This window comes from Vombatus ursinus, unplaced genomic scaffold (assembly GCF_900497805.2).
Source record: "Vombatus ursinus unplaced genomic scaffold, bare-nosed wombat genome assembly UNPS02009824.1, whole genome shotgun sequence".
In the NCBI taxonomy this organism is placed as follows: Eukaryota; Metazoa; Chordata; class Mammalia; order Diprotodontia; family Vombatidae; genus Vombatus; species Vombatus ursinus.
The window spans coordinates 5,330,081-5,355,047 of NW_020949602.1; the positions used below are offsets into that span (position 1 = coordinate 5,330,081).

Here is a 24,967-nt window from a genome sequence, read left to right on the forward strand (position 1 = left end):
AACCCAATGTGGGTGGGATGTGTTGATGTGATATGAAAAGTCCTCCAACTTATTTTTGTACCTCCAGACCACTCTCTCTTGCCCAACACGAGGAGGGGTCCATCTTATGACCCTTGTCTTGCCTATCCTGTGACCACCCATGCCGATGCATCATTTCTGGCCCTCGTGGAGGATCAAAATCAAGGTCTTTCATATAATGAAACTGTTTTTTTAACCTTGTGCCTTCTGTGTCTTTGGGTTTCAAGCGCTATAAAACTAAGGCCCTGGAATAAGGGGGCATCTCAGATCATGAGAAAGAACTGCAGTCCACTTCATTAGAAGGGGCCATGGACCTTTTAATAAAGTACTGTTGGCTCAGAGCTCTGCCACAGTGGTTTTTCTTACAGATTGGACAATTTTGGACCCCACGATATTAGAACAAAATGAGAAACACTTAATTCATTCAACAGTTAACCAAAGGAGATTTACTTAGCTGTAGATGGAAAAGGATATTCCGCAGGGATCATGCACTGTGTACTGAGGACACCCTGACCCATTCAATGGATTGAAGCTCTTTTGCCTCTGAGCTGCTCATCAAATGGTATGCCACCCGTGGAGTTCCTGGTGGCTCTTTTTTACTCAAGAGACCAGGAAATGATACTATTAGACAGAACCTTTAGTCTCCCTATGCCCAGTCAAGTCTCAAGAATGGTTTGAATACCTTTTAAGGAAATTTGCATAACTTGAATGGACCAGTCAACAAACATTATTAAGTACCTACTAGGTGCCAGCCACATAGTAGGACTTTTGTGAGGACCAAATGAGATAATATTTGTAAATAAGCACTTAGCATAGTGCTTGGCACATGGTAGGTGCTATTTAAATGCTTATTCCTATTCCTCCCTCCTCATCCACCCCGAATAACCAACACAGAACCATAGGAGATTTTTGAGTAGAGTAACATCATGGAGTCACAAAGAAAGATGGGATTCCAGTGTAAACAGATTAAAGAAACTGAGGCTGGGGAGAACAAAGTCCTTTCCATCAAAGGCCAAAGTCAAGTAGAGAGGAAACGGGACCTCAAGTTAGTCAAATAGGATTAATTGAGCAACCAGTGCAGGCATTGTGCAGAGAGCTAGAGATACAAAGAAAGACAAAAACTCAAGGGAGCTCACGTTCTAATGGGGGAGACACCATGGGAGCAGCTAGGCACAAATGAGATGAATGCAGAGTAAATTGGGGATAAAGGCAAGAAGAAGGCACTGAGGTTAAGGAGGACCAGGAAAGAGCCAGCCTCAGACTCTTGCTGCATTGGGAGGATGCTTGAAGCAGCTGGCAGGCAGCGTTGACCAGACTGGGCTGTATGGAGCTGGGCTTGAGAAAGAGTTCCACATTACCTTTGACCCTGTATGGCTGAGAGGAGGGGAACATCATTAACCAGGATGGAGTAAGGGGAGAGACAGGCCAGCAATGGTGAGCAATTCATTCCTTAAGCTTGAGCTGCAGAACAAATAAAAGTGCCCAGGGAGAGACCTCTTCCAGTTCAACCAAGATAATATTAGTTATTCATTTTTAGACCTGATTTATTTGGAGATTTAACTCCTCTTTCTATCTATTGAATACCTTCTGTCACCCCCACCCAAGGCTCAAAGGATCCATTGAGGCCTTCTCTTAGGCTGGGCTCTTCTACAAACAAAGGAAGCCAGACTCCCTGGGCTCCAGGGAGGGACAATGGATATAGAAATATTCCCAATGAGTATAGATTGGAGCATTCCTCCCATAGTCAGGGACATTGAGTGCACACGGGCTCTTCTCCCTCCTCTGGGAAGGTGCAGTGGGTATAGATGGGAGCATTCCTCCCACAGTCAGGGACATTGAGTACACACGGGCTCTTCTCCCTCCTCTAGGAAGGTGCAGTGGGTATAGATTGGAGCATTCCTCCCATAGTCAGGGACATTGAGTGCACACGGGCTCTTCTCCCTCCTCTAGGAAGGTACAGTGGGTAGAGATTGGAGCATTCCTCCCACAGTCAGGGACATTGAGTACACACGGGCTCTTCTCCCTCCTCTAGGAAGGTGCAGTGGGTATAGATGGGAGCATTCCTCTGTTCCTCTTGTTCAGTCACGTCCCACTCTTCATGGTGCAATTTGGGGTTTTCTTGACAAAGACACTGGAGTGGTTTGCCATTTCCTTCTCCAGTTCATTTTACAGATGAGGAAACTGAGGCAAATAGGGTGAAGTGATTTGCCCAGGGTCACACAACTGCTAAGTGTCTTAGGCTAGATTTGAACTCAGGAAGATGAGTCTCCCAGATTTCAGGCCCAGTACTCTATCCGCTGTGCCACCTAGTTTCCTACTGTGGGAAGGGACAATGGGTACACATCAGAGAACTCCCCTTCTAGGGCAGGACAATGGGAATTCATTGGAACAAGTTGGGCTCCAGCTCAACTGATTTACATCTCAGGGTGACTTTCTTATACACACTGTGCATATTGGCATTCCCTTTGCCTCAGACCAGGACTTTGAAGGCCATTCTGCTTCATTTTATGAGCTCTTCTCTCAAGACTGTTTGATAAGATGTTAGGACGAAGAAACTTGAGAGGCCATTATAGTCAGACCCTCTCATTTTTCAGATGAAGAAACTGAGGTCTAGAAAGATTAAGTGACTTGTCCAAGGTCACAGTGGGGTTAGCAGTAAGATTTGAATCCAGGTCCTCTAACTCTAGTGCCATTGATCTTTTCCATTGTAACATACTTTGATTCAGTACATTTTTTAAATGAATTTTTACCACTAAACTCCCTATATCTTATCCATTGCCAAGTTATTTTCATTATCAATTCTACCTTTATAACATCTCTCCAATACACCCCCTTCTCTCCTCTGACACTGACCCCATCCTGGAGCAGGCCCTCATCCTCTTACCTCTGGACTATTGAAATAGCTGCTGATTGTCTCAAGTCTCTCCCCACTCCAGTTCATCCTCTATTCAGCCACCAAGGGGATTTTCCTACATCACAGGTCTGATAATGTATGCCCCCTCCCCCCATCCCAATCAACTCCAGCAACTCCAGCAACTCCCTAGGCCTCTAGGATCAAACACAAAATCCTCCTTTGGGCTTTTCAAGCCCTTCCATGGCTATGATGAGAGTCAGAATACTCTTTGCTTCCCTCGCTCCCCATTGCCACAACCCCATTGTCCTTCCACTATCATCATTCAGCAGCCTCTTGTCATTGGAGATTCATTCAATCCCTTTTTGTCACCAAACAAGATTCTGGCAGTTGCTATATTCTGACTCCCAGGACGCGCTCCTTCTTTGCTCAAATGCTCAGTGTTTAGCTCACAGTCTTTCCTGCCCATTTCCTGCCTTCATATCGGTTGATACTCCCTCAAAGATGCTTGAAGTTTCAGTTCCTCAATTTACTCATTTCCTATGACCTATGACTCCTTCCCCCTACACAGATGTTTGTGCCCATGCTCTCACCATCACTCACAAGTGTTCCACTTTCATGTTTATGAACACTGAAATTCCTTTACCTGATTGTAATCTTTTATCATTTCATCTTTCTTATAACCTTGGTTCTTCATCTTCTCTATAACCTCTAATCCCATTTAGTTCTTTCACAGACCATCTCCCTGGCACCAGCTATGTGCTCCTCTCTTCCTCATTTTCCCTCCTTGGTAAACCAGTTCTACCTTATTCTACTCCCAAATCCTTTGCCTACTTTTCTAGTTGCTAATAATGCCCTGTCAAACTCCAATCTCGAATTGCTTCCACCATCTCACAGGGGTAGAAAACCTGCTACCTCAAGGCCACGTATGGCCCTCTAGGTCCTTAAGTGTGGCCCTTTCACTGAATCTCTACCTCTGAATATCTTCACTTCTACACACATGATACTGATCAGAGCTGGAGAAAAATCACAAAACCATGCTGGGTCCACTACAAAATTATGTTATGTAATCTCAACTGGGTCCTCACTGTAGCAAGGCAATCCTTCCATACCTCCTTAATTAATTCACTACACTCCTCTTTTCCAAACCTCGTCCTTCCTCAAACCTCCCACAGATCTCTGTCTCCTCCTTTCTCAGCTGAGAACCTTTCTCATATTTCACTGAAAAAGTGGAGGGCCATTCACATGGGTTCCCTCTTTTTCTCTCCTCCTCATCTTACATGACCAAGATGGCCCCTTCACCCATCTCACATGAAAAAGTAGCCTTACTCTTTGCCCAGGAGAACCCTCCTACATGCACAAGTGACCCTATTCCTTCCTTTCTTCTCCAGTAGGTTACCCCCTCTCATCCCCATTCTCTCAATTAATTTCAATATCTCCCCATCCACTGGCCGCCTCCCTGCTGCCTACAAGCATGCTCATTCCTCTTCCATCCTCAAAAAACCCACGCTTGATCCATCCATACCCAGTAACTGTCATCCCCTATCTCTCCTCTCTTTCATGGCTAAACTCCTTGAGAAGGCCGTAGACAATCCTGGCATCCTCCACTTTCTTTCCCCTCATTCCCAACACTCTGTAGTCTAGCTTCTGACCTCATTGCTCAAATGAAAATGGTCTCTCTCAAGTTACCAATGATCTCTTAATAGCTCAATCTAATGACCCTTTCTCATCCTCATCCTGTGCCTTTGACACTGTTGATCACCCTTTCCTTGGGAAAAGGGATAGATTCATTCTCTGTGCTTCTATACCCAGAACTTAACACAGTTCCTGGCACATAGTAGGTATTCAATAAATGCCTACTGATTGATTGATTTGATTTATAAGGTGGTCCTCAGGGTGCAGCTAGGTGGTGCAGTGGATAGAGCACCGGCCCTGCAGTCAGGAGGACCTGAGTTCAAATTTGGCTTCAGACATATAACACTTACTAGCTGTGTGACTCTGGGCAAGTCACTTGACCCCAATTGCCTCACCAAATAAATAAATAAATAAGCTGGTCCTCAGAGTGACCATCCTGAGTCATAGGAACACAGGATCATAGATTTAAAGTTGGAAGAGACCACAGAAATCATCTAGTCCAAGCCTTTCATTTTATAGATGAGGGAATAGAGTCCCAAAGTGGTTGAGAGATTTGTCCCATGGTCACAGTCAGTGAATAAGCATTTATTAAATGCCTACTATGTGTCAGGCCCTGTGCTAAACCCTTAAAGAGCTCACAACCTAATGGAGGAGACAAAAAGCAAAAAATATGCACGAACAAGCTACAAACAGGAAACGTGGGGAATAATTAAATGAGAGAAGGCAGTAGAATTAAGAGGAATTGGGGAAGGCTTCCTATAGAAGATGGGATTTTATTTAGGATTTGAAAGAAGCCAGAGAAGCCAGTAGAAAGGAGATGGGGGACCAGGCATGGGGGACAGGCAGAGAAAGTACCCAGAACCCAGAGATGGAGTGTCTTGCTACTCATAGAACAGCCAGAGGCTCAGTGTCACTGGATGGAAGAATATTTGTCTGGGAGAAAGGTGTAAAAAGACCAGAAAGATGGGAGACAGGTGGGTTATGGAGAGCTTTGAATGGCAAAAGGAGGATTCGTCTTTGATCCTGGAGACAATCGGGAGCCAGTTTATTGAACAGGGAGTGGCATGGCCATATGTGTGCTTTAGGAAGATCAATGTGATAACTGAGTGGATGATGGACTTGAGGCAGGATGGCCAAGCAGAAGGCTAGTTCATTAGTCTAGAAGTGAGGTTATGAGGGCTCCATCTTGTGACTTGATATTAGACTGTAAGATCCTTGAGAGCAGAGACCACTGTGTTTGTATCCCTAGTGCCTAACACGGTGCCTGGCACATAGTCAGGAACGTAATAATTGCTTGTCGAAACGTTGAAGTTCTCAGGTAGGACCCTACATCAAGTTGCTCTGACAGACATATAAGCTGTTCTGATTTTAGATTCCCTACTCTAGACGATTTACCTCAAGGGACCCATTTCTTTTTGGGGTGGCGATTCACATACCAGCCCCTCTTCCTCTGTGTTCTAAAGCAGTATGTGATAACTACCATTAAAAAATACCGGTGGGAGGGGCAGCTAGGTGGCGCAGTGCATAGAGCTCCGACCTTAGAGCCAGGAGCACCTGAGTTCAAATCTGACCTCAGACATTTAATACATGCTAGCTGTGTGACCCTGGGCAAGTCACCAAACCCTGATTGCCTCACCAAAAAAAAAAAAAAAAAAAAAAAAAAAGTATTGGTGGGAGGAGGGAGGATTCAGAAGATAGAGAGGTTACCTCTGGAACGGGAAATCCCGGAAACCTGAGGATGGGGAACTGAAGGCAAACATGAGAGATCCACTTTCTTCTGTAAGAACAGTGCCAAGTAGGTCAGAAAACACTAAGGTTTGCAATAAAGGCTGACAACCAAGGAGATGATTTAGCTATGCTGGCAGCAAGGGAAAGACCAAAAAAAGGATATGATGAATTCTTGGTGTGGATAGGGTGAAGAGAGCAGATAACAAAGAGAATAGGAGAGAGAAACCTCAGGTGCTGAGCCTGGAGCTCATGCCCATAAAAAGGACTGGTTGAAGGAGCTGGGGATAAGACGCCCGGAGAGGAGAAGGATCATGGGAAGCGTGTTCAAGCGATGGAGAGCTGCCATGTGGGAGAGGGATTAGGCTTGTCTTGTTTTGCTCCAGAGAGAAGCAGGAGTAATGGGAAGATGTTGGAAGAGGCTAATTTGGTGGGAAGGAGAGCAAGGAAAGGGAATAAACATTTTATAGCACCTACTATGTGCCAACGACTGTGCTAAGAACTTTGCAGTCATCTCATTTGATCCTCACGACAATCTGGGAGATAGGATATTATGATCCTCATTTTACCGTGGGAGAAACTGAAGCAGATAGATCAAGTGATTTGCCTCAGGTCTCACACCTGGTAACTGTCTTGAACTCAGGTCTTTCTGATTCCAGGCCCACTGGTTTAACCATTTTACCACCTCACCACCTTAAATTTAGGTTTAACGTTCAGAAAAACTCCCTAACAATTTGTTGTTCAGTTGTGTCCAACTTTTTGTGACCCCACCTGGGGTTTTCTAGCAAAGATACTAGAATGCCTTGCCATTTCCTTCTCCAGTTCGTTTTACAGATGAGGAAACTGAGGCAAATGGAATTTAAGTGACTTGCCCAGGGTCACACAGCTACTAAGTGTCTGAGGCCAGATTTGAACTCAGGAAGATGAATCTTCCTGCCTTCTGGTCCATTGTTCCATCTACTTTGCCACCTAGCTGCCCCTTTCCTAAGAATTACAGCTATATAAAAAAGAAATGGACTACCTCGAGTGACCTCGCTAAGTATTTTCAACCCCAAAGGATGAGCGACCTTCTTGAATACTGGATGCAAGTGGGAGTTGGGGTGATGGGGGGGTGAGGGATGCAGTTAGTTGGTGAAATAACCCTGTGGGCAAAAAACAGCAAAGAAGAAAAAAGTAATTGTTTAATGAAAAAAAAAGTTGGTATTTTAAAGACTCAGCATGAAGGAATCACTTGTGACCTGGTAATAAAAAATAAATAAACAAAAGGCAGTCAGTTCTTTGAAAGGATCCTCTTGGTGGACAAGTTGTGGCTTGTCGGAGAACCACACCTGACTGACAGTCCCCTGACAACACTCCCCTTCAGGCTGTCTCAGGGCCATGAATAAGGTTACCTCCTTCTTAGGACATTTTTCTGTGTCGGGAAGCTGGTAGTTAGACCCTTGTAGATACTCAAGTTCTGGGGTTCCCCATCTTTGGTCATAGACCTGTTCAGCCTAAGTACTTAAAACCCGAAACCTGAGACACTTATCTCTCCCTAGAGAAATTGAGTAAGAAGTATCTCCAAAACTGTGGGTGAGAGTGCCTAAGGTAATCTCTGCCTAGTGGAGAGATAAGTAAATATTGTATCTTTCTGAATATATACAAGCCACACCTCACAAAATGAGATTTGTCTGAAAGGGAAAATTTATATACAGGCAAAAACTGGAAAAAAAAAAAAAAAAGACACGTTCTGGGGCACACTGGAATTTTCTCCAAGAAGGATTTTGTGGGAAAGCACAGTTTATTTTCAGACCAGTACAAGTATTTGTCCTGGAGTCCTTAAGGAAACATAAAAGAACCTTCAATTAGGGGAGGAAAAAAGTAGCAGAAGAGGTGCAACATTTCTCTTTCTCAGTTCCATCTCTCACCTTTTTATTGCTTTATCGTTATTTAATATCTCACTTAGGATGGTACCTTATTATTCTAAAGCACTTTATATACATTACCTCATTTGCTAATCATAAGGCAGGTGACTCATGGGTTTGGAAAGTGGGCTCAAAGAGAAACCATATGGCGCAATGAATCCTAACTGGATGGTGCCTAGTGGACTCGCCATCAGCTGTGGGCCCAGCACAAAGTCATTTGCCCCTCTTGGCCTTAGTTTCCCTAAAAGAGCAACCACTCATGTTTCTATATTACTGCAAAGTTCACAAAATGTTTCCCTCACCACAACCCTACAGGAAAGGTAATATATGTTGTTGTTGTTAATTAGTAATGTAGTGGGCTCAGGGCTAGGCTCAGACAATGCTCCCCTAACAGCACACAGGATTGTGGTCATAGAGGTGGCAGGAACCTTTAAGGATATCTTGTCCAACCTCATCATTTTACGCTTGAAGAAACTGAGGCCTAGAGGGATGACATAACTTGGGGTGTTTGAACTTTGAGACGGAAGGGACTTTGGTCATTATCTGGTCCAACGCCTTGAGGAAACTGAGGCCCTGAAAAATGAACCTTGCCTGAGGTTGGCCCAGGAAATAATACAACTCAGTTTTAACCCCTTCTTCACTCCCATTCTTTCTTGAAGACACACATTCACACAGTGAACTGGCCAACACCAACTAGAGCCCAGATCTGAGCCTAAAGCCAGCACTCTCCTCATTATGCCCCACGACCTCATTGGCTTTGCATTCAACATCCCTCCTGGCTCAGGGATTTCAGGAGAACTTCTAGGCAGAAGGAAAAATAACTTAGTGAATTTGAAAACCCCCATGGGAATCCCAGGCTCCTTCTCACATTCTCCTGACAGACTCAAGTTCTCAGACTTGGCCAGCCCTGCCAAACCTTCTTAGCTTCCTCATTGCTTGTCCTTTCCACTGTGGGCCAACTACACTTTAATTCTTTTTTTTTTTTAATAAAATTTTATTTTTCCCCAACTAACATGTAAAAACAATTTTTAACGTTTGTGCTTTTTTTATGTTTTGAGTTCCAAATTCTATCCTTTTCCTGCCCCTCTCCCTGAGATAGTAAAAAAATCTGATATGTTATACATTGCACTTTAATTCTAATAATGATTAAGATTTCTGGAGAGCCTTATAGTTTACAAATCCTTTTCTTCCTCTTAACCCTAGGAGACTGGGCAATGCAAATGTGATCATGCTCATTTTACAGAAGAGGTTAAGGGTCTAGTCCAGGCTCACCCCACAAATAAGTGACGAGTGTCAGAATTTGAACCCAGCTCTTTCCAGAAGACAAGTCCAACATTTTTTTTTCACTGAGTCACTGAGTCTCACTTCACTTTTCCAGACTGCAAATTACAGTAAGGCCCAGTACTCAGGAAGGCAGCAAGATTTTAAATTTGACTCCCTCCACCCTACTTCACCAGAGACTTTCCCCACCCTAGAGGGTAGGGTCACAGAAGCATTTGTGTATTTATGTAATACACAAACAAATACATTCCCTCAAGGCAGTAAGGAAAACTTAACTGGGTGTGAGTCAGTTTCAAGCTTCGAGAAACTCTTGAATACCCACTTCAAAGAGCAGAGTAGGGCCCCCTACCTCCCCCGCCCACCCATTTCACCAACTAGCCCAGCCTGGTCAGAAAAAGTGCTAAAAAAGACACACCTAAATGCTTGAGGCCCTTCTAGACAAAAGTTTGGAATCCTGGAGTAGGAAGAAAAGCTGGGAGTTAGAATACGAGATTTATGGGAGGGGGAGGAGGTTGAGAAAGGTAAGATAGGTAGTAGGATGGAGGAGAAAAGGAAGACAAAAAGGGGAAGGTGGGAAAGAAGGACAAAGGAGGAGAGAAAGAAGAGGATAGTAAAGAGAGGAAAAAGAAGAGGGGAAAAAAGAGGAGGAAGTCAAATGGGTTCACAGGTGATTAACCTCAGCCAGTAGGTAGGAGTGGGGGGAAGAGGGCTAGGCTGGGCTAAAAGGTCCCAGCAGCTGGGTTTCCCCCTTCCTCCACCCTTCAGCAGTAGCGATGACTCCTACCGAATTCTTATTTAATGACAAAGCTTAGAAACTTCCCAGAGACCAGAGAACGGTCTGCATTCTTCTGACCCCACCTCTAGTACCTGGTATTAAAGCAGTCCTCCCCAGGGGAATGGAAACCTAGGAGAGTGGCTTCCACAAGGTTGTGGCTTTGAACCCAGAACCTCAACAGCACAGGATCAAAGGCACCCCCGGGGCTCAGAGACATCAGCAATGGGTTTAGAGCCAGAAGAGTTAGTTTGGAATCTCAGCTCTGCCCAGTCCTGGATTACTGGCTTTGTGACCTTGGGCAAATCTGGGCCTCAGTTTCTTCACTTGTAAAATAAGCAGAGTGTACTAGATGGGTGCTAAGGTGAGGCATCTCCCAGTTTTGTGCTGTAGTCGCAGACAATTCCAAGAAGAAAGAGGACACTTTGGAATCCTTGCCTCAGCCAAGATCCCCCTGAGTATTTTAAACAGTAAACCTGAGCAGTCTTTGGGAAAGTGGATGGAGAAGTCACAAAGGCCTTTCACTGTTTTATGGGTTTTCTTCATGTTTTATTAAATCCAACAGCTTATAAAAATTCTGACATCAAAGACAACACACACACATTTTGCAAAATAGACTAGCGAGCTAAGCGTAACAATAACAGGTAGTAATATTAACGAGCTATACAGAAGCATGGAGGAGCAGATACAGAGGCCCCCTCAAAACCAAGTCATGGAAAATGCATTTCAGACCAATGTAACAGGATGGATGGGGACCCAGCTAGTAAGATAAACAGCCGCAAATGAGTACATTACAGAGAACCAAATCCTTGCCCCATGGTGAACGCCATTATACAAAGTGAGAAATTTAGAAGATGCTCATTGTTTGTTTTTAACTTGGGGAGATAATGAAATTAGCCTAAACCCTAAGTGCTTCGGCCCAATCAAATTCATTTACGATTTGGCAAACCTCTTTACAACACTTTCAGATGCTACCAAGACGTAATAAATAGAAGTCATCAAGTGGGAAGACTTAAGCACCCAAATGGACATTCAATAGAAACCCACTCCACCCTTTCTGGTTCCTACTAGTTCCTAGTTTTCAGAGTCATATTTCTGTCCTAGGACTGAAATGATTGGGTTGTTTTGCAGATTCTTTTCCTTAGGGTTAACATCTAACATTTACAGAGCATTTGCTTTATATACATTATTTCCCTCGACAGTCACAACACCCCTAGGAGGTAGGTGTTTTGTTGTTGTTTTTTTTTTAACCTCCAATTTACAGATGAATAAACAAAGGCTCAGAAAAATTAAGTAAGTTGTCCAGGGCCACATAGCTAGGACACGAAGGCAGACAAACGGGACTGAGACCAAAGAATATGGTAAAGTGGAAAGGGCTAGGAGACCAGGTAAAGGAAGGTGGCCAAGGCTTTAGTCCCAATTGTACCTCTAATTAGAATGTTAGCATTGTAAGGAAGGAAGCTTAGAACAGAGAATCCTACATAGAACAGAATCTGAAGTGCCAGAAGATATTTTAGAACACAGGATGTTAGATCATGGAACGTGGGCCGTCAGAGTTGAAAGGGACCTTAGAACATAGAACCTAAGAATGTTAGAATTGAATAGGACGTGAACATGAAACACAGACTGTCAGAGCTAGAAGGAAGCTTAGAGCATAAATGTTAGACGGGCTTTGTCATGTCTTCCTGGCCCTCAGTTTCTCCATACGTTTCCTTCTAACCCAAAGATTCTTTTTTGGGGGGGAGGGGCGGGGTGGCAGCAGGGAAAGTCTCAGTCCTTCCAAGAAACTGGAGAGCCGAGGATCAGGCGCACCCAATTGCTGTTCCAGAGGGAGGAGGCTGTTTCGCCGCGAAGCTTCCCTCTCTCCTCCCATCCCCCTCCCCGGCATCCTCGCAAACAGGTCCGGTCCTTACGAGTCGAGCTGCTTGTTCATGTCGCCCATTTCCTTGATTTCTACCTTCTCGTATTTGCCTGACTTCCTCTTGTTGCTGATGACCAGGACCACGATGCCGGCCACGATGGCCAGCGCCACCACCGCCACGACAGCGATCAGCCCGGCAGTCATCCTCTTCATGGAGAACTGGGGGGGCTTGTCGTCCACGTAGTAAATCATCGTGTCCTCCACTCGCAGGGGCTCCCCTCGGAGCTCGAGGCCGAGGTGCGGGTTGTGAAACACAGACTCCCCCTTGACATCCCTCTCGAAGTAATAGGCCACGTCGGCGATGTCCACCTCGCCGCGGGCCTTCTGCGAGGCGTTCTGCCGCAGCTCGATCTGGATGGTGGGGCGCTCGTACTCCACGGCCGTGACGTACTCGGGGCTCAGCCGGTAGCGCTCGCGGAAGAGGCGCCGCAGGGCCCGGGCCAGCTCGGAGCGGTTGAAGGCGGGGGAGCGCGCCCCGTGCCGCAGGTTGATGAGGATGTAGCTGGTGCGCACCAGCTCGTCGCACTGCAGCGTGCGGTCCCCCTTGTCGGTCCGCCGCACGCCCACCGAGTTGACGCACCAGCACACGTCGCTGCCGTTGCACTGGCGGGCCTTGAAGCGGCCCCAGCCGTCGCAGTCCGGGCTGTACAGACCGTCGTTGTCCACCACCGCGCGCTCGCCGGGCTCGATGAGCTTGCGCGCTTTGTGCGGGCTCGTGCGCGCGCGCATGAGCAGGCACTTGGACGTCAGGGTGCTGCAGTCCGCCACGTGGCTGGAGCCCAACACCGTGCACTGACAGCCGCCCCCGGAGCCCGTCGGGTTGCAGACGGTCCACTTGTTGGTGAGGCAGGTGCAGTTCTGCGCCGCCGTCCAGCCAGCCGCCGCCGCCGCCGCCAGGAGCAACGCCAGCACCGGCGGCCGGGCCATGCTCAGCGAGGACGGGAGACCCGGGGAGGGAGGGAGGGAGGAAGGAAGGAGAGAGGAGCAGCGGGTGCCGGGCCGGAGCCTCCCGGAGCGGCCGGGATCCCGAGGCGTGTGCGCCGAGGAGAGCCGTGCCCTGCTGCTTTTTATAGGACGTCCGACCCGCACGGCAGGTTCCGCCACTGACTCACCTGCGGGAATGCTGATGTCACATTAGCCCCGGCAGCAGCAGGGCAGGAGAGCCAGACGGCCAGAGCTGCGTGGTGGCCCGCCAGCTATGTGGGCAGCTGGGAGCTGGGACTGTGCCCCTCCCGAGAAAAGAGAAGAGAGGGAGCGATCTGGATTCCCGCGAACAGCCCTTACCCTCATCCCCGGGACTGTCCTGGCCCCGGCCCCTCGGGGGGTGGAATCAACACCCGCCCCCAGCCACTGGAGCAGTGGTCGACGTGAACCACAACTGAGAGCTCCTCCCCTCTGGGACCGAGCAACCAAGGTGTGTCTCGGAGACACCCACAGAAGCACCTGCCTCTCCCCTCCCCCACCTCCCTTCCCCGTCTCTCTGGGCAGGGATGTTTCTCGGAATTATCGCTCTTTTTGTCTCCTTTCTCTTTGTATTCTTCTTCCCTCGACTTTCCTTCCTTTGTTCTCTTGGTCCGCCTTTCTTTCCTTTCTCTCCTTTTCCCTCTCTCCCCCTTTTGCCTTTTCCCCTCTCTTCTCTCCTCATTTCATCTCTCTCCCTTCTTTTCTGCCCCTTTCTTCTCTTTTTCCCTCTCTACTTTTTCTTTTCCCTTTTTCCTACCTTCCCTCTTTCCTTTCTCCCAGTTTCCTTTCTCCCCTTCACTCTTTCCTCTCTCCTTTTCTCTCCCTTTTGCTCCGTCTCCTTCTTCTGTTCTTTCTTTCCCCTCTCCCCCTTTTCCCCCTCTCCCCTCTCCTCTTTCCCCTTCTATCCTTTTCTCTCTCCCCTTTCCTCCCCTTCCCCACTTTCCCCTGCTTCTCTCTCTCTCTCTCTCTCTCTCTCTCTCTCTCTCCCTAAAGTAAATGGCAAAACATCTCAAAAGGCTTCAGTGGATAGTATTCATTCTTAACATTTGATAGACTAGGAGCCAGCTAAGGGTCAGGACCAGCTCAGGTTTATACTTGCATCTCTAGTGTTAGCAAAGTGCTTGGCACAAAGTACAGACTTTAAACTGCTTATTTGATTGGGTTCCAATCCCATTTCTGACACTATCTGTGTGTGACCTTGGGAAAGTTAATTCATCTCCCTGGGCCTCAATTTCCTTTTCTGTAAAATTATAGGATTAGACTAGACAGCCTTCTAGGTGCCTTCCAGCTTTAGCTCTAAAGACCTGTGGAAGTACGGAAAGTTAGCTTGATCCCTGCCCATCGTTCCATTAATCTTCAAACAATTCACTTCACCTCTGCCTCAGTTTCCTCAGCTGAAAATGGGGATAATAATAGCATCTACCTTACAGGGTTGTTGTGAGGATCGAATGAAAAAAGAAAAAGCACAATCCAATAAAGACTGACATTTATACAGCTATTTGACATTTGCCAAATATTTTTCACATATTCTCTTATTTGAGCCTCAGAACAACTCTGAGGTAGGAACAGCCATTTTTTGAAAGAGGAAACTGAGGCTCAGTAACTTTTCCATGACTACACACCTAATAAGCATGGGAGGCGAAGTTTGAACCCACGTCTTTGACCTCTAAATTCTGTTCTCTGTTCACTCTGCCACCCGAGACACACCTTACAAAACCCAGAGAGCTCAGCCGTGCAGGTATTAGGCCTTTTAGAGAAAAGGAGATGAAGGCCCAGATAAATTAAGCCTTATAGTCGCTATCTATTAAGTGTCTAAGGGCAGAGACTGTCTTTTGCATCTCCATTGCCTGGCACATAGTAGGTGCTGAATAAATAATCATTGGTTGACTGATTCGAGTCCAGATCTTTTGATTCCAAGTCCAGTGCTCTTTCCACTATGGCACACTGCCCATCTAGGCAAAATAAATTGAGATATTGGTTGTAATAAAAGGAAGTAGAATGCTTCAAAGTTTCAAGTCACTCCAGTGATTTTCCTTCACTACAGGTCTGAGTATGTCACTCTCCTAGTTAATAAACTTCCCTGTCTTCCTCTTTCCTCTAAGATCAAATACACACTCCTCTGTTTGGTATTCAAAGCTTTCGCCACCTGGCCCCAGTCTTTAGTACCTTTCTCAGAGGCGACTTGTGGGTACAGTCTTTCAAGCCCCAACATATTGGCACACACGATGTGCCATCTCCCTTCACCACATCTTAAATGCTTGTCGACTGACTGGTGATCCCCCTACTTGGAATGCACTGACTCTCCTCACCTCTGCATGTTAGAATCCAGCAGCACCTTCCACATGAGGCCTTTCCTGATGCCCCTCTACTACTAATGCCTTCTCCCAAATTACTTTGGATCTCTTTCTAACCACTAATATATGTATAAGAGGCAGCCAGGTGAGCTGGTCTGGAAGCCAGGAAGACCCAGTTCCAATCCTGCCTCTGATTATATTGACTAAGTCACTCTCAGAGCCCCAAGGAATTCTCTGGGGTTGCAGAGAAGGTGTAGACCCGCACTGGTGGAGGGACCATAGCAATAAAACCACACATCCAGTCCCTCTGCTTATATATAGGTGGCCCAGTGGATAGAGGGCTGAGCCTGGAGTCAGTAAGTCCTAACTTCAAATCAAGCCTCAGACCTTTATTGAGCTTTGTGGCCCAGAACAAATCTCATGACCTCTGTCTGCCTCAGTTTCCTCATCTATAAAATGGGGATCATAATAGCACCTACTTCTTAGGGCTGTTATGAGGATAAAATGAGATCATATTTGTAAAGTGCTTTGCGAACCTGAAAACACTGTTAAATGCTAATCATTATTGTTGTTGTTATTATTATGTCTGTCTTCTAAATGGAATATAAACTCCAGAACACAGATTGTTTCATAGCAGCTGACACACAGTACATAATAAATGTTTGTTGATTCATTGTTTAGTTTCCAATCATGTCCAATTCTTCATGACCCCATTTGGAGTTTTGTTGGTAAAGATATTGGAGTGGTTTGCCATTTTTTTCTTTAGCTCATTTTTACAGATGAGGAAACTGAGACAAATAGGGTTAAGTGACTTGCCCAGGGTCACACAGCTAGCAAGTGTCTGAGGCCACATTTGAACTCAGGTCTTCTGACTTCAGGTCCATTGCTCTATCCACTGCATCACTTAGCTGTCCCATTGATTGATTCAAGGGCCCGTAAATTTCTCAGAGTGAGGAATCCCTCATTGTAGCCCCTCTATGCTTTAGTAAGTTTTCACAAGTTGCTCTGGCCCAAAAGGCCAGCTGCCTAGAGACAGCTAGTTGAGGCAGTAGATACAGAGCTAAGCCTGGCTGGAGTCAAGGAGACCTGAGTTCAAATGTGACCTCAGATACTTACTGGGCAAGTCATTTAACCCTTGTGTGCCTCAGTTTCCCCAATTATAAAATGAGTTATTAATAACACCTGGCTCCTGTGGCTGTGGCGAGGATCAAATGAGATATGATTTCTCAAGTGCTTATCACAGCGCCTGGAGCATAGTAGGCACTTACTAAATGCTTCTTTCCTTCCTTCCGAAAAGAAAATCATCACTTCACAGCTGACATTTTGGTACTGAGCCTCTTGGCATTTAAGTTGGATTCCTCTCAAACAACAGACACGAGGCCAGTGCTGGGCCCTGACCTTCCATCTCTGGAGGACACACTGGAGTTGAGTTCCCAGAGACATCCCTATGCCATGCCATGCCACAGTACCAGAGCAGGACTTCAAGGGATGGGTGACAATAATAACAGCTGACTTTAGGTCCCATTTCAGGGTCAACAACAGCCTTTATCTACTCAGTTTCATAGGATCTTCACAACCCTGTGAGGTGGATGGTACAAGTATTATGCCCATTTTACAAGTAAAGAAACTGTGGGTCAGAAAGGTTGAATTTAAGTGACCTGCCCAAGATCACCCCAGTGGGAGACTGATAAGAACTCTGGTCTCCTGACTCTTACCTGTCTAGTAAATGACCAGGTATCCCATCTAGTGATCAACCAGCAGCAGGAATGTGCATAGACAGTGGAACTCTTAATTACCCAGGGCCACCACCCCTCTCCCACTCACCTGAGTCCCTTAGGCAACCAGTAAGTGTTAAGGGAGTTGGGGCTGGGCACTGAGGGGCCATGTGTGTGTCTGAGCCTGATAGCGGAATGTAAAAGGCTAATAAATAGGACTGATTTTTACGTCAGTTGCTCTTTTTGACTTGAGTGCTATGTTATCATGAATCATCGTTCAATTTGAATTAATCATTTCCTATCAGGGAAGATATTAACAAACCCACTGTATGTGTTAGGGACATGGACAGAGGGGAGGAAATTAGAGAGGACAGGAACTGGGGTAAGGAAATTAACTAACCTCTCTGGGCCTCAATTACCTCACTTGTCAAACTAGGGGGTTAGACTAAAAAGATCCTGAGGGTTCTCTCATGTTCTGCTGTTCTAGGTCCTAATCTAGTTCTAAAATCCTACTTTCTCTAGTTCCTTCTATCCCTTAGATCTTAGATTTAGAAATGGAAGGGCTGTTTTAATATTCCATCTAAAGTCCCATCCATTCTGGGTTCTAGGATTCCTCTTAGCTTTAAATTTCTATGTTTCATTTTCTGTGTTCCAAGGATCTTTCTAGCTCTGGCATTCAATGCTTTATGTTCTAAGGTTCTAAGCATCAGGGCTCTACCATTCTATGTTCTAGCATCCCATGTTGTAAGGCTAAAATTCCCAGCACTAGCTGCTTTGTAAGGCTGAGGGGAGGAACCCTTGGACTGATAGAATAAACTGCCTCTGCTGGCTGATTTGCCCGGAGAGCTCCATTCTGTTCCAGGCAGGCTGTTCTAGGTAAACGCCAGCACATGAGTGTAGGAATCCCATATTGTTAATGATTTCTCTCCCCAGTCTTCAGAGCCCCCTCTCTCCCTCCCCTTTCTTCTCCAGTGACTTTCCTCACAAAGACTCAGCATTTACGAGTTCAATTCACCTGTGACTAATTCCCTTCTCACTCTCTGTCCTTTGGGGCTCATGGCTGAGCTAGGCTCTTCTTTTTCCAGGCCACTCACTGTCTTTGGGGAGGACAGAGCTGGTCATTCCTAAGGGAGCTTCCTGTGACCACAAAATACAAGAAGCCCATGAGACTTCCCAACCCTCCCCCCAACCCCCTAGGTTTCTGCTATTCATGGTAAAGTAATCATTCTTTAAAGCTGAAGCAAGACAGGAAGCCCAGGGCAGTGGGAAAACCACTGAACCAGGAGACCTAGATTCTAATCTCCCCTCTACTACTGGTCTAGTTATCTGGGGAAGTCAAGATCCTCATCCAGAAGAGGGGCAACCAGGATAGTGAAGGGTCTTGAGGTCATGTTACACTGGGACAATTGGAGGACCTGGGGATTTTTAGCCTGGAGAAGAGAAGACTGGGCAGGGGAGGGGCATGATAGTTGTCCTCAAGGATTGGAAGGGTTCTCATGTGGAAGAGGGAATTTCCCTGGTCCATTTGGTCTCAGAGAGTCTATTCTGCCCAGAAGCAAAGGGTCGAAGTTGCAAAGAGACCACTCTGGGCTGGATGTCAGGAAAAGCTTCCCTCCCAGTTAGGGCTGCTCCAAAGTGGAATGGGCTACCTTGAGAAATGGTGGGTACTCCCTTCTTGGAGGGCTCCAAGCAGAAGCTGGATGACCATTGTGTAGTACTGCAGATCCTTTTCATGTATTGCATGTTGGACTATAGAGAGATCCCAATTCCTAAATTTGGGGATTCTGAGTTCCTCTCTCAGGGTCTCAGTTTTCCTCCCTGGAAAATGGGTGAGTAGGACTAAATAATATGGCAGGTCACTTTCCAATGTGAATATTTTATTTTCTAATGCCCTCCTTATATTACAGATTGAAGATGAAGGCTGAGAGCCCATAGGATCAGGGCTTGAGAGCTGAAAGGGACTGCAGAGGTCATTTCATCTAACACCCTCATTTTACAGATAAGGAAACTAAGGCCCAGAGTTTAGTGACTTGCCCAAGTCCATTCAGATAGTAAATTGCTCAAGGCAGGTTTTAAACTGAGGTTTTCCAATTTCAAAGTCACTTTGCAACATACCAAGTTACTTCTAGGGCATTTGGTGGTACAATGGATAAAGCCCTGGACCTGGAGCCAGGAAGACCTGAGTTCAAATCCAGCCTCAGACACTTACTAGCTATGTGACCCTGGGCAAGACACTTAACCTGCCTGCCTCAGTTTCCTCATATGTAAAATGGAGATAATAGCACCTGCCTCTCAAAGTTGTTGTGAAGATAAAATGACATAATGTCTGTAAGGCACTTTATAAACCTGAAAGCCCTGTACAAATGCCAGTTGTTATTATTCCAGAAAGGAAAATGGAAAGTGATTTGCTCAAAGTTGCGCAGACAGGACTCAAACCCTGGCCTGCCCATGCTGAGGCCAGGGCTAGTTTTACTGTGTGACAGTTCCCTTCTTCTTGTCCTCTTCAGGACCAGACCCCGGGTCATGGGGACAGAGACGTGGCCAAAGCTGCTGCCACAGGTCAAGGTTGGAAATCAATTTGTTGGCAATCCTGATCTTTTATCTGTTTTTTGAAATGAGTTTTATAAGTTGCTTTTGTTTTTGAATTCCAATCATCTCCATCTCTCTCCACCGCCTACCATTGAGCCCTCTCTTATCCCAAAGACAAAAATTAGGACTGCTATAGTGCTCGAGTCTGTCAAGGGATGCAACATTCTGTCCCCATAAACACCCACCTCTGTGTTGAGAAGGGATAAGCGTGTTCTATAGTCACTTTTTTTGGGTCCAAGACTGGGATTCCTGTTTTAAGACGCTCTGGTTATCCCGGGTGTAAGAACATTTCAGAACTCACAGAATCAAGGTATGGGAGTTGCATGAGCCTGAAACATGCTGGGCATTGGGCATCACATGAGCTAGAGCTGGAAGCCGCCTCCTTGGCGACGGTCTTATCCAATACCCTCAGTGGCTGGAGGGGAAAAGTGAGGCCCACAAAGGGACAAAGAATTGCCCAAAGTCTGGCCTTCTGGTCTGTGCACTGCCTGCCTTCTTCCTGGGGCTGGGCCCTTTTCAAACAACAAGGACCATAATTTTCCCAACTAGGTATTTCCTAAGGGGAAAAGGCCTGTCCTTGCACCTGTTCCTCCAGATTCTCTACCTACTGTAGCTTTGATATACTGTCTTTAGTAGCATCAAGTGAGAAAGAGCCAGCCAGCCCGTGTGAGTCACTGATGTAGGCCTTGGCCAGTCAGGAAAGGCCGTCCGTCGACAAGCATTCATTGTGTGCCAACTATGCTCAAAGTACTAAGTCTTAAACCCTGGATATTAGAGACAGAAAAAAAAAATGAGAAGAATGAATCCCTGCATTCATTGCGATTATAGTCATGAAACCATGCCATGATTTCGGAACACTTAGTGAAGCAACTTATAAACTAGTGAGCCTCTTCAATGAGATTCATAAAGGTATGAAAAAGGCCTAAGCATCCAGCTGGGAAAAACAAAGTGGATGACATATCTAAGATGTACTGCCAGATGGGGCAGCCCATTGAGTTGGTTTACGAGTAGATGTTGGATGGACATTAGAGATGGACGAAGAGCTGGGAATTCTATTCTAAAAGAATTCTATTCAATTCTATTCTATTCGATAAGAGGAGAATCATAGGATTTGACACTGGAAGGAACTTTAGAAGCCACCCCTTCATTTCACAGAAGAAGGAAGTGGGACCCAGGGAGTTGAAGTGACTTTTCTAAGGTTTCCTAGTTAGCAGAGGGCAGGGCCAAGAGTCAAACCCAAATCACAAGGACAGAGATCTGGAGTCGATCTTAGAGACCATTGAGCCTAACCCTTTCATTCTACAAATGAGGATACTGAGGTAAACAGAGGCTAAGTGATTTGTCCAGTGTTGGAGGCCAGTTTAATAAACATGTGTTAATTGGTTGATTGATACAGCAGACTGAGGCTTACAAAGCACATTACATGTCTCTTATTTGAACCTCCCCAAAACTCTGTAAGGTAAGAAGTACAGGATTATTATCTCCATTTTTACTGATGAGGAAACTGAGATTCAAGATGACTTATCCCTGATCATGCCTCTAATCTCTTTTTTTTTTCTTGGCACTTGGGGTTAAGTGACTTACCCAGGGTCACACAGCTATGCCTCTAATCTCAATGGTGTGATTTGAACCCAGGTCTTCCTGGTTTGAAGTCTAGTGTTCCTTCCACTTTGCTATGACCCTGAGTGTTAGTCCTTTCTGAAATCACATTGTGTATATGACAGTTTGTTTGTTGTCCTGCCGAAGCAGTTTTTCTATCGAAATATTACTATTTCGTTTTTTGTCTTTAACTCCAGAGCCTATCACATTTCCAGAAATATAGGAGGCTGCACGTAGCATGGTATGTTGGGAAGCGGTTCAATTCAATTGAATTTCTTGAACATTTCCAGTGACTGGAACTCACTACCTTCCAAAATCATTATTGGACGTCTTTCATCATTTGGAGGGGCAGCTAGGTGGTGCAGTGGATAGAGCACAGGACCTGGAGTCAGGAAGACTCATTTTCCTGAGTTCAAATCTGACCTCAGACACTTACTAACGTGTGACCCTGGGCAGGTCACTTAACTCTGCCTCAGTTTCCTCATCTGTAAAATGAGCTGGTTATGTAGGGCTTCAAATGATAGAGCAGTTTGTATTTGATCCTAGGAGCAATAGGGGGCCACTGGAGTTTACTGAGAAGGGGGGTGACATGGTCAGACCTGTACTTCAGTAAAATCACCTTAGTGGCTGAATGGAGAATGAACTGGAGTGGGGAGACAGTTGGGGGAGGTGGATCCACTGATAACTGTTGCAATAGTCCAGGCTCGAGGCGATGAGGGCCTGCGCCAGGGTGGAGGTAGCATCAGAGGAGAGAAGGGGACATGTTGGACAGATGCTGCAGAGATGAAATCGACAGGCCTTGGAAACAGATGGGTCTAGTAGAAAGAACTCCGGAGGTGGAACTGTGAAGCAAGGGTTTGAATCTCACCTTGAGGCAGCTAGGAGGCACCATAATGCACAAAGCGCTGGACCTGGAGTCAGGAGGACCTGAGTTCAAATGTGGCCTCAGACATTGACTAGCTGGCCAACCCTAGGCAAGTCATTTCACCTCTATCTGCCTCAGGTTACTCATCTCTAAAATGGGGATAATAACAGCACCTATCTCCCAGGGTTGTTTCATGAATTTGCATGTCATCCATGCGCAGGGGCCACGCTAATCTTCTCTGTACCATTCCAATTTTAGTTTATGTGCTGCTGAAGCAAGCATCCTCCCAGGGTTGTTGTGAGGGTCAAGTGATAATAATTGTAAAGTGCTTATCACAGTGTCTGGCACATAGTAGGTGCTTAATAAATGCTTATTCCTTTCCGACACGTAATTATAGGTAGCATTTATATAGCACTTGAAGGTTTGCAAAGAGCTTTACAAAGCTTTCTTCATCTTATTCTCGTAGCAATCCTGGGAGGTAGGTATTATTATCATCCCCATTTTACAAGTGAGGAAACCAAGGCAGAGAAGTGTCTAAGACCAGCTTTGAACTTGGTTCTTCCAGACTCTAGTCCCAGTGTTCCATCCACTGGACCACCTAGCTGCCTCTACTTACTAGGTGTGTGACCTTGGGTAAGTCACTTCTCTTTGGGCCTCAGTTTCCTCAGCCATAAAAAGGGAGATTGTGAAACTGGTTTCCTACCTCATAGGGCAGTCAAGAGGAAAGTGCTTTATACAATCAGATGATTTCAGAGTTGGAAGGGAACTCATTGGCTGAAATCCTGAATGGGAATCCTTTATACAACATTTCCAACAAGTGGTCATGAAGCCTTTGTTTGAAGGGAAGCCATGCTACCTCCTCCAGGCAGCCCAACTGGATTTGGGATAGCTCTAACTATTAGGAAGGCCTGATAGCAATTGGCTTCTTTGCAGCTTTCATCCACTGGTCCTAATTCTGCCTTCTGTGGACAAAGCAGAATACATCTGACCTCTTTTCTACATGTCACCCCTTCAGATATCTGAAGACAGTCATCATATCCTCCTCTCTCCTGAGGCTTCTCTTTTCCAGGCTAGAAAGCTCTCATTTCTTCAAATGCTTATCATTCGATTGATTGGCCCTCAAGTGGTATGGCTTCAATCACCTTCACTATGCTGGATGTCATTCTTTTTGATTCATCAACATCCTTCTTAAACGGTGGTTGGTACCCAGAATGGGTCAACAGCCTCGAGGAATGGTCTGACCAGGCTTCTTTCTGGAAATCACACCTCCCTCAGCACAGTCTACGATGGCACTGGATTTCTTGGCTGCTGGATCTCACTGGTGACTTAAAGCATCCTACGTGGGAGTTGCTACCACTTATTCAACAAAGTTTAAAAATGACTGCCCCTTCCCTCTTGAAGTGAAGCTCCCATTTCCATGATTTATAAACCACTATGGGCATGTCTTTCCCTGGGCCTCAACCATGATGGGGGCTGGAGCTGGTAGAAAGGCAATTAGTCTCTTTTCCAGGTCTAGGGAAGCCAATAAAACAAACAATAACTTCAGGCAAGCTCTGTGTGTCTCATTCCTTGGTTCCTTAACTCCACGGGCAGTTTCAGGGGAGGTTTTGCAGTGAAACAAGATTGAGAAATCTCTCCACACACAACATTCCTGCAGCTGCCGAGCAACTCAGAGCTGTGTGCTTGGTGACTCATAGCTCTGTCCCTCCCCTAGCTGGCTCCCTGAGCTGGCCTAATGGTAGAGGCCTCGAATGGCCTTACTGGCTGCTAGCAGCTGCTGCCCAGCTCGGGGCAGGTAGGGATGGTGGAGCAGGTGCACCCCTCCAGTATGCTCTCAAGTCAACCTGTCTTGCTGTGCTGAGCGAACCAAGTTCCCTTCAGGCTTACACAGGCTCAGAATCATGGGCTCAGACGACCTCAGAATTCTAGTGTTGAAAGAGACCTCAGCAGCCTCTCAGAACAATCGCTGCCTGAAAAGGAACCCTCACACTCGCACTCCAAAGGGAAGGTGCTAGAAGGTAACTCACAGCTGGGGTATCTTCTTTAAGCATTGGAAGGGCTGATATTTGGAAGAAGACTAGTCTTATTCTGTTTGCCATCAAAGGGAAAAATGAGGTCACTGGGTGGAGGTTACAGGGAGGTCGATTTCATCTCAGTGGAAGGGGAGAAAACTTCCTAACAATGCAGGGTAGGAGGTGTGAGGAGAGGAGCAGCCTCAGGAGGGAGTGACTTCCCTCCCCCTGAAGGTCTTCTAGTAGACACTGGACCACCAGAGTGTGTGGTGGAAGGGGATTTTTGTTCAGGCACTGATTGGACGTCTTGGCTGCTGAGCCCCTTTCCTACCTATGAGAATCTGTGAAAATCCATTCATTTATTCATTCAGTAAACAAGCATTTATTAAGTGCCTACTATATGTCACACACTATGCAAGACCCTGGAGACGCAAAGACAAAAAATGAAATAGTCTCTGCCCTTAAGATGCCTTACATTCTATTGAGGGAAACAAAGTATAGGTGGAGAATTAAATACAAAATGTATACAAAGTAATTACCAGGGGTAGTAATTACCAGGTAGGGCACTAGCAACTTCAGCAAACAGGATCGACTTCCTGAAGGAGGGGTCTGTGAGCTGAGCTTTGAAGGAACGAGCACAGGCCAGGCAGGGGCAGGGACTGTGTGGGCAATATGGAAATGGAATTCTGTGGCCAGAGTACTGCAAGCAGGTCACACTGGCAGGAACACTGAGCGTGTGAAGACCAGTAATGTTCAGGGAGCCCCGAGAAGTGGCTAGGAACCAGACTGTGAGAGCTTCTATAGGCAAACAGGGAAGGTTCTA

General features: G+C 46.1%; 1 protein-coding gene and 1 non-coding gene across 2 annotated transcripts; both read right to left on the reverse strand.

The window, feature by feature from the left end:
* Positions 1–11,997: 11,997 nt before the first annotated feature.
* TACSTD2 (tumor associated calcium signal transducer 2) lies at positions 11,998–13,123 on the reverse strand. Its single transcript, XM_027852842.1, has one exon. It carries the CDS (start codon positions 13,032–13,034, stop codon positions 12,096–12,098), a length of 939 nt encoding a protein of 312 aa, XP_027708643.1. The 5' UTR covers positions 13,035–13,123; the 3' UTR covers positions 11,998–12,095.
* A 9,184-nt stretch (positions 13,124–22,307) lies between these two features.
* LOC114036355 lies at positions 22,308–22,410 on the reverse strand. The gene has a single exon (XR_003568327.1). It is a non-coding gene; the product is annotated as a U6 spliceosomal RNA (small nuclear RNA).
* Positions 22,411–24,967: the final 2,557 nt, after the last annotated feature.

Coding starts and splice junctions, on each gene's coding strand:
- TACSTD2 (XM_027852842.1), bottom strand. CDS start 13,034: ATGGCCCGGCCGCCGGTGCTGGCGTTGCTCCTGGCGGCGGCGGCGGCG.